Genomic DNA, 8,618 nt, shown 5'->3' with positions numbered 1-8,618 from the left:
TGTTTTTTCGCATGGCTGTGAAAGTTTATCTGGTGATTTTTGTAAGATCTGACTTTTACACTGAATAAAAAGGCTTATGACTTCAAACACTGTTGGCTCCCTCTGTCTGAGATTCAGACCTTGATTCCTCCAAAGACATGTAAAGGACCATACAATCAGACACGGCAGTGTTAGCTATTACATCTAGACACATTTTTTATTCTTTACACTTTATTCTCAGAAAATTATGTGTGAATTAAGTGTGTAAATTATGGACATACAAATCGGTCTTTTAGGTTTTACTGTTAAACCAGAAGTCTGTTTATGAATCAATCAAGTTTGCGTAACTTTCTTAATAAACTGCATTACCCTACCATCATAATGCTGATCAAAGTCTATGTTAAGATAAGTCCTGCCTTATCTTCAGTGGTAGATGAAGCACTCAGATTGAATTATTTTATTAGAGTAAAACTACTAAACTACTTAACTCCTTGTTCTGCAGTAATGTTCCCTGTGACTGATACTGTAAAAACATGACATCATTAGATCGTTGCCAGCTGCGTTTTAGGAAAAACTTTAAAGTTTCGTGCAGGGTTTGATGAGGCAAACCTGAGGAGTTGTGAGATGACCTTCAGCAGAAAAAAAAAACTCAGCTATATGAATCTGTTTTGGATTTTTAACTTTTTACAGACAAACTAGGCTTCCTGCATCACACTTCTTAAGCTGTTAAGCTCCTGTGGTACTAATTATTGATGTATCACTTCATATTTTTCTGTGATCCTGGTTGAATATTTTCTGTGTAGGTTATCTCCAGAGGTTGTATCATCTGGATGATGCAGTGTAGAGTTAAATCCAATGGTCTTTCTCCAAGATGATCTGATTGTTGAGTCAATTTATACACATTGCTGCATAAATGTTTTGTATTTTTATTGAGCCCTGATGCCTTTTATATTATGTGTGTATCATATGTTATGTTATTGTGGATGATTTAATCATTTAGCAGTTTTTTTCCTATATACTATATGCCAAAGATGTGCATTGTTTTGTAGGATCAATAGGATCCTCTTTTTTTTTTTGGAGTCATGTCCTAAGGGTTCCCTTACTTTTTCCACCAGCAGTGTGACTGTTCAATGGATGTGTTCGATAAAGACATGAATTGTTTGTGTGGTATTAGCTTTAAGCACATTGTGTTTGTCTATAATTGGATCACATTTTATGACCTATTATTACAGAAAAGGTCATTCCAAAGGGTTCACATACTTTTTCTTGCCACTGTATGTACTGTTTATTACAACATGATAACTAATCCCCACAGGTTAATGTGACCTGGAACATGTAGGAATGTGTTGTGTGTGTCTTCAGAGAAGAAGTTTCTGGTCTTAAACATTCATTTTATAGTAATTTACCCAATATAAATAACAATATTACACTTATCACATTAGGGTTTTTTTTTTTTATAGAGAGACTGTTATGTAGTAGAGTTGTGATGTGATTGGTTGCAGGTGAACAGCTTCTTCTGCTTCAGATGGCTCCTCACTGTTCAAAACCACAAGTCTGAGGAAGGTTTAACAAATAACTTATCAGTTAGTGTGTTTGTTGTGGTCAGTCTGTGGTTATCTGACCCAGCGGGAACCTGTGCTTTGTCCAAAGGTTGCTCATAAAATTAAAAGCTTTGATTCCAGCCAGTAGTCTTCCTCTCCCTGAGCTCCACATAAATAAGAATCAGTGTGCAAATTTATATCATACCATGTTAAAATATTCCATGGTTGCAACATGTAAATTCAACCACTATAAAAGAAAACAAAAAACACACACTCAAACATGTGGCTCAGCCACTGTCCTGACAGAACTGAGTTACCCAAACCATACACCTACAAATGTGTTCATTGGAGTGTTTAAAATGTCTTGTAGACACCTTTCTGTCTGTACCAACACCACAGGAGTCCTGTTCAGTCAACCTGTTGCAGCTGGTGGTTTATATTCAAATTCTAAATGCTAAAGACCACACACAGGAAAAATAAAGTGAGGCTTGAATCTGACCAGTGAGTTGTATTGTGTGCATTTTATTGGAAAGCAGATCACCATTAAACAAAAAACAGTCAAAGACAAGTTTCTAGTCATTAACTGTACACCAAAGGGATGACAGGAATGTTTCTAATGGTACGAGCTCAGGAATGGATACGGACTAGACATGGACCTTCAGAGACCAAGTCCCAGTACAGTATGTTGATGAGTTGGGGGGCAGGAATGTGACGAGTCATGGGGCGTGAAGCGCCAGACGTTGGCTCTTCTCCCCTCTAGGCTACGGGCAGAGAAATGGGAAGTCTGAGGCAAAAAGTTTGAGTGGTCTCCAACCGGCACTGGAACAGCTGCAGCACCCGAGGCGGCTCAGTAGAGCCAGCTGAAGGCACAGCTAGTGTAGCTGGCCAGCTCGCCATCTTTGAACCACAGGGAGATCTCGGTGTTGGCGCTGTCCACCGAGTCGCTGCCGTGGATGATGTTCCTGTGGACAGAAAGACAAGAAATGTGTTAAAACAAAAAAAAGACAAGACAACCCAAGTCTTCTGAGTCACCGTTTGCATGTGGGGCTGTTGAATGCTCAACTCACTTGCTAACGTCGATGCAGAAGTCTCCTCTGATGGTTCCGGGCTTGGAATCGGCGGGGTTGGTCTCACCCAGCATCACTCTGCCTGTCTTCACCACGCCCTTGCCTTCCCACACCTGGAGGACGACGGGTAAAAGAGGAGATTGAACCAGAACCTTCCAGCAGCAGCAGCAGCTACTCATGTGCTCTCCCTGCTGTGGGCGTTCATTTGTGCCACAGCCAGGAAGCAGGGGGCGTACAGTCTGTTGTGTGTTCTCTTACCATGGCAACCACTGGACCAGAGCTCATGTAGCCGATGAGGGTGGGGAAGAACGGTCTGTCCTTCAGGTCGATGTAGTGCTGCTTGAGCAGGTCTTCAGAGGCCTGCAGCAGAGAGGAGACAGCAGCGTTCAGACATGTTCTCTTTATTGTGCATTAATCTAGTAATTGTTGCAGCTCTAATCGATTAAATTAATAATCATCCACCATTTTGATAATTGAATAATCAGTTTGGGTAGTTCATGCATTAAAAAAAAGTAAAATTCTCTGATTTCTGCTTCTTAAAATGTGAATATTTCTGGTTTCTTTGTTCCTTTATGACAACGCAGTATCTCTTTGGTCAATAAAATGTTAAATGTCAGTGTTTCCCAAACCACTAGAGACATCCTCAAATGTCTTGTTTTGTCCACAAACCAAACAACTATTTGATTAATCATTAAAATAATTGACATAATAATCAATAATGAAAATAATGTTTAGCTGCAGCCCTAGTTCTCTTACAAAGCTACAGAACCAGATGAAGCTTCACCAGTCTTCACACTGTTCAGCTGTAGACTACAGTGTAGCGATTCAAAGAGGGGCGTGGCTTTAGAACAGCTAGGTGATGCTGTTAAAACCCTGTGAGAATGGAGCCCATTGATCCGATTGAGGCATCCTTGGGTGTATGTTTGTCTTCAACAGTCTGCTACAGATACTGATCTTATTAAGCTGCCTGGAGGTCAGCCAGAGGCTCTGACACAAAACTGTTGACCTGGTTGGCAGAATATAGAAAGAAAAAAGGCACTGCATCAGATCAGTTCTGCAGCTCTGCGTTGTTTGGGACAATGAGGCCTTTCCTGATTGAGAGCCTTCCTTCTCCCCCTGAGCTCCACATCCTGTTCACATCCCACCAAGTCACACGCTGAATAAGCAGACATCTTGATAACAGATGCTGCACAGGAATAAGGACACATCAACGACTGCTGAAACAATATATACACACACTCAGGGTGCCTACACATTTGAAATTTAAACGTCCCATACTTTTTCCAGACTTAAATTAGTTTGTGACATTTGAGTAAATAGATGTGTATCATGTAAATAAAATCATGCAATTAATCATTTGTTTCCATTATTCTGATTTGTATGCCAGTATGTCACCAAATCATTTCTAGGAGACTGTAGCTAGGTACAATAGTGCATACAAAACCCAGGTAAGACCAAACCCAGGTAAGTACTAAGATAAATACATTTCCATACAATAGTTTCCGTGTAGGAACCCACTACGAGCTTGGGACCTGAGGCTCTTCATGCTCATCGTTCACTCATCTTTAAAAACATTTCAGCAGAATAAATCACTTCCACTTCCTCTGCTGGTTCAGACACTTCCTGACTGTTCATTTGTGGTTTAATCTTGACTTCAGTAAAAAGCAAATGTGTTTTGACACCGTTGCCGGGGGTTACGGGGTTATTTTTACAGAAATTCTTGCATAATGCAGGTTTATAAATGACCCACACTCAGGTAAAAAGTTAAGCGGCGTGGCTCTGTCACAGATCAGATGTTAGAGGATCAGCAGACCTGGATCCTGCGTGCTGCCGATTGGTTGTGGTGGCAGTCAGGAATAGACAAAGCAGGGTAATCAGCTCACCGGAGGTCTTAACGGTCACTCGCACACTCACAGGATCCACATATAAATAACCAAGATGAAAGCTGCTCATTTTAAACCCTTTGGCCACTATGCCTACTACTGATATGATAAAGCAGCACTTTACTTACATGGAGCATCTTCATGCCGACCAGCTTGAAGCCTTTGGCCTCGAACCTCTTGATGATGTCGCCGATGATGCCCCTCTGCACGCCGTCGGGCTTGATGGCGATGAAGGTGCGTTCCTTAAGCTCAGCCATGACTCTGAAAACAAAAAAAAAGGAGAAACACAAAACTAAATGAGTGAAATCTGCAGGAGGAGAAAGATCAAGAGGGAGCCACTCACGCCACAGGTTGGGGTTTGGCACCGTCAGCGGAGGGGCCGGCTGCCGAGGGCGCTGATGCCGAGGGCCCCGACCCCATTGCAAAGAGAATGCATAGACGTCGCAGCCCGGCTCGGTGTGGAGCTGACGCTGCAGCTACCTGAGGTGCACTGCAGCGACTCTGACTGACGGCTCCGCCCACAAAGCAAAGACCTTTATATCCCTGCAAAGCAGCACGGGACAGAGACTCACAACACTCTTAGCTTGACTTGACATCAATAAGGTGCCAGAAGCTGAAGATCTCACACTAAGCTGCTAAGGATTTTTTTTTGGTTTTTTTTTTTAAGTATGTAAATATTCAATGATTCTCAATCAAATGCAACTTCAGAGTTTAAATAATAGGTCAAATATTCCATTATGCACCTACTTTAACAATAAAGTTATGCCTGGTGCAAAGGAAGACAATGTTACTCTCGTCCAAGTTTGCACAGACCATACATGTGGATACATTTTATCTGTATTTGGATGTCTGTACATATTGAAATCTATATTGATTCTGCTGCCTTTCTTATAATTGCAGTTTTTCCTGTGTGTATTTGTTTGTTTTGCTTTTTGTTTCCTTCGTTTTATGTCCTGTCGTGTACTTTTGTCATCTGTTTTTTTGGAAATGGAAAAATTCAATAAAAAAAAGTTATCACAAAAAAACCCCAAAACAAAGAAAAGTGTTGTCAACTTGTCACATACATTAGGTATTTGAGACACTGCTACTTTGATGCAGGTTTAATATTCTGAGTTTTGGAAAGTTTGGTCACAAACAGGAAGTAGATGTTTTGTAAATTGACATAAATGGTTAATTGGACATTATTGGAAGATGATTAATCCAGGTGTGCCTGACCATTATTGTGAGGTCAGACACACCTGGATTAATCATTTGGTCCAATAATGTAAGACAGGAAATAAACGAGCTGGCTTATTTCAGGAAGTAGTGGCGCTGTGCATAAAGCCCATTAGAACAAAGAATTTAAATAAGAGTTTGGTGAAAAAAAGTTGATAATGTGACAACTCCATGGTTGGGAAGCAGAATATAGAGCAATCCTAGAAAAAAAGTCAATACAGCCCACTGCAACAACATATGGAAAAAAGGGAGCCTGTCATTCTGTGCCACTGTACTGTATTGACACTGAGCCAAGGTTAGTTTAATGAGGTGGTGTCACTGGTGGCTTGATTCATTTCCAGCTCGTGTCTCAGTGAATTCAGGAATTATAAAAAAGTAGCGGGCACCAGGCCAACATAAAAATAAATTAACCCGGAGACCTACAGTCTAATAACGGGTGTAATCCTCAGAGAACGGCATGCTTCAAGAGTCTAACCAGAGGCCACACCTAGACATTACATAACACAACTACTGACCCCAACACAGCAGGAACGAGACAAAAAGACACAGATGGACTGTGTTTTAAACAACCCAGTCCTTCATTGTCAGAAATCAAGTCATGTTATCTGCCATTTCCCTGCTACTGCAACACAGTGCAGAGGACCTGTGCTGCAGGCACCAGGCTGAGCCAACTCAAGTGACCTTGCACTGCAGAAGGTGTCCACAGTCCAAGTTTGGATGAAGACACGTCATGTAAAATAAAAAAGGCTTTTCAAACTCCACACATGGTTATCAAATTCACATTTTCTATAAAATGCTCCACTGCACTGTTAAAGCTCTTGCAATTGAAATAACTGCATACACTGACCCTGCTCGTCACTAGTTAAAGGTGGTGATAATGTGCAGAGTAGACACTAAAGCTATGAACACCAGTCCTGCAAACTGCCCTGTGTAGCAAAGCTGATGCAGCTGTGTGATATGATGAATGGAAACATCTGTATAGTCAGTGAAACACCGGAGATCATCTGCCAGGTCTGCACCGTGCTGAGGAAACTGCAAGCAGCCTCCACGGCCTCCTCAAAGACACGTAGGCTACACGTCGGCGACGTAAAGAGGGCGCAGATGCACTTGACTTGAGCACAGTGTCTGCTGGTTGGTGGAAATGGCGTTTGGTTTGTGTGTGTGCCGGCTAGCCGGCCGGGCGGGCGGGCGGCTGCACTTGACCGTCGGTGTTGAGCCTGAGCAGACGTCGGGCTCAGCTGTTCTCGCTCCCTGGAGACACTTCATTACGGCCCCGCGAGGAAACGCCTAATTAATTAATGGCGCGGAGCAGAGAGGTGCTGTGGGAAGTGTCGGAGCAGGCCCGGGCCTGCACTGACAGCCACATGGTCTTTTGTTCCCGGGGCTGCGGAACAGTCTCGTCCTGGGCAACACGTCGGGGCGGCGGCGGCGTGGGGACAGACTCCCTGCTCCCACACCGCAGCTGAACAACGTCTACTTATCAACAAAGGCTTAATTAGTGTCCCGCCCATTAGTTTAACTGTGGTTAAAACCAAGTTACACTGAAGCTCCATGAAAATACAGCGACGGCAGGGTAATAATTACTATAAATGAAGGCTTACTTCAAACAGTCGTGGATGAAAGAGGAGAGTGTGAATTTCTGCAAACGCGGGTGATAAAAAACAACGTTTCAGAAAAGTGAGTACCATTTACCTTGCTAGGGTTGAGGTGGGTCGTAGTGGTTGCTCTGGTTAACGTGGAAGAAGACCAGAGGAGGGTGCGCAGCCGCGTTTTATCTGCGAGGGCGGAGACAGGAGGACGGCGAGCCACCAGGGCCAAAAGTAGAGAGTGTTTGCGAACAGTCACATGACAAGTCAAGAATTACGTGAGGCGGGAACAGATGTGGACTTTAACCATAGACTTTAACAGAGACTTCAAATCATTTTGAGGAAGTCTTTTCTTTTCTTTTCTTTTCTTTTCTTTTCTTTTCTTTGTGTTCTTATAATTTGTGATACAACCTTTGTATAGCCTACTCAGGCACTCTTCCTTTTTAAACTCTGTTTTCTGGTTCAGACTTTTGTCATATTTTATAACCACATATTATTATTAGCCTATCATGATATTGATTTTCAAGGAGAGATAAACATATCCAACACAAACAAAAAATTCTAAAAACAGAACCAAGTAACACTTGAGCCTATGTGTTTTGTGTTATTTTGATGCAGATTTTTATTTTGTGATAGGCCTATCTTTAATTTAATTTTTAAACTTTCTTTATTGAATCATAAATCCTATGCAGGATTTAGTTTCTTCTTGTTTTTAGGCAAGGCAAGGCAAGGCATCTTTATTTATATAGCGCATTTCATACCAAGGCAACTCAATGTGCTTTATTTTAAAGACAAAACATTTTTAAAAAAGAAGCATAAGACAGAATAAAAACAAACAAAACACTAAAAACAGAGTTAAAAGCAAGAGCAAATAAAAGTAAAAGAAAAGAAAAAAAGATAAAGTTTTAAGTTCTCAGCTATAAGCACATGAAAAGAGAAATGTTTTTAACCTGGATTTAAAAGTGTTTACAGTTGGGGCTGATCTCAGTTCTGCTGGTAGTTTGTTCCACTTGTGTGCAGCATCACAGCTAAATGCTGCTTCACCATGTCTGGTCTGAACTCTGAGCTCCACTATCTGACCTGAGTCAGTAGATCTCAGAGCTCTACTGGGTTTATACTCTACTAACATGTCATTCATGTATTCTGGACCTAAACCATTTAGTGTTTTGTAAACCAGTAGCAGAACTTTAAAATCTATTCTGTAGCTGACTGGGAGCCAATATAAGGTCTTAAGAACTGGGGTGATGTGATCTGATCTCTTTGTTCTGGTTAAAACTCGAGCTGCAGCGTTCTGAATGAGCTGCAGCTGTTTGATACTTTACACTGATATATCTATGATGAATGAAT

The 8,618-nt window shown here is 41.7% G+C and overlaps 1 protein-coding gene across 1 annotated transcript; it reads right to left on the bottom strand.

Annotated features, from left to right (window-relative positions):
- Window positions 1-2,022: 2,022 nt before the first annotated feature.
- On the bottom strand, window positions 2,023-7,464 carry nme2a (NME/NM23 nucleoside diphosphate kinase 2a). Its single transcript, XM_083994482.1, has 5 exons — window positions 7,378-7,464; window positions 4,599-4,731; window positions 2,846-2,947; window positions 2,588-2,700; window positions 2,023-2,482 (listed from the first exon to the last, which is right to left on the bottom strand). The coding sequence occupies exons 2-5, from the start codon at window positions 4,725-4,727 to the stop codon at window positions 2,368-2,370; spliced, it is 459 nt and encodes a 152-aa protein (XP_083850608.1). The 5' UTR covers window positions 4,728-4,731; window positions 7,378-7,464; the 3' UTR covers window positions 2,023-2,367.
- Window positions 7,465-8,618: the final 1,154 nt, after the last annotated feature.

The sequence above is a fragment of the Trachurus trachurus genome (genome assembly GCF_905171665.1).
Source record: "Trachurus trachurus genome assembly, chromosome: 19".
In the NCBI taxonomy this organism is placed as follows: Eukaryota; Metazoa; Chordata; class Actinopteri; order Carangiformes; family Carangidae; genus Trachurus; species Trachurus trachurus.
Note: the sequence above shows the minus strand (reverse complement) of the source record. Positions and strands in the feature narration are given on the sequence as shown.

Excerpts from the sequence above, each read along its gene's own strand:
- nme2a (XM_083994482.1), bottom strand. The coding sequence starts at position 4,727 with ATGGCTGAGCTTAAGGAACGCACCTTCATCGCCATCAAGCCCGACGGC. Across the intron at positions 2,701-2,845 it reads CTGGTCCAGTGGTTGCCATG|GTGTGGGAAGGCAAGGGCGT; the intron begins GTAAGAGAACAC and ends GTCGTCCTCCAG. Across the intron at positions 2,483-2,587 it reads TTCTGCATCGACGTTAGCAA|GAACATCATCCACGGCAGCG; the intron begins GTGAGTTGAGCA and ends TTCTGTCCACAG.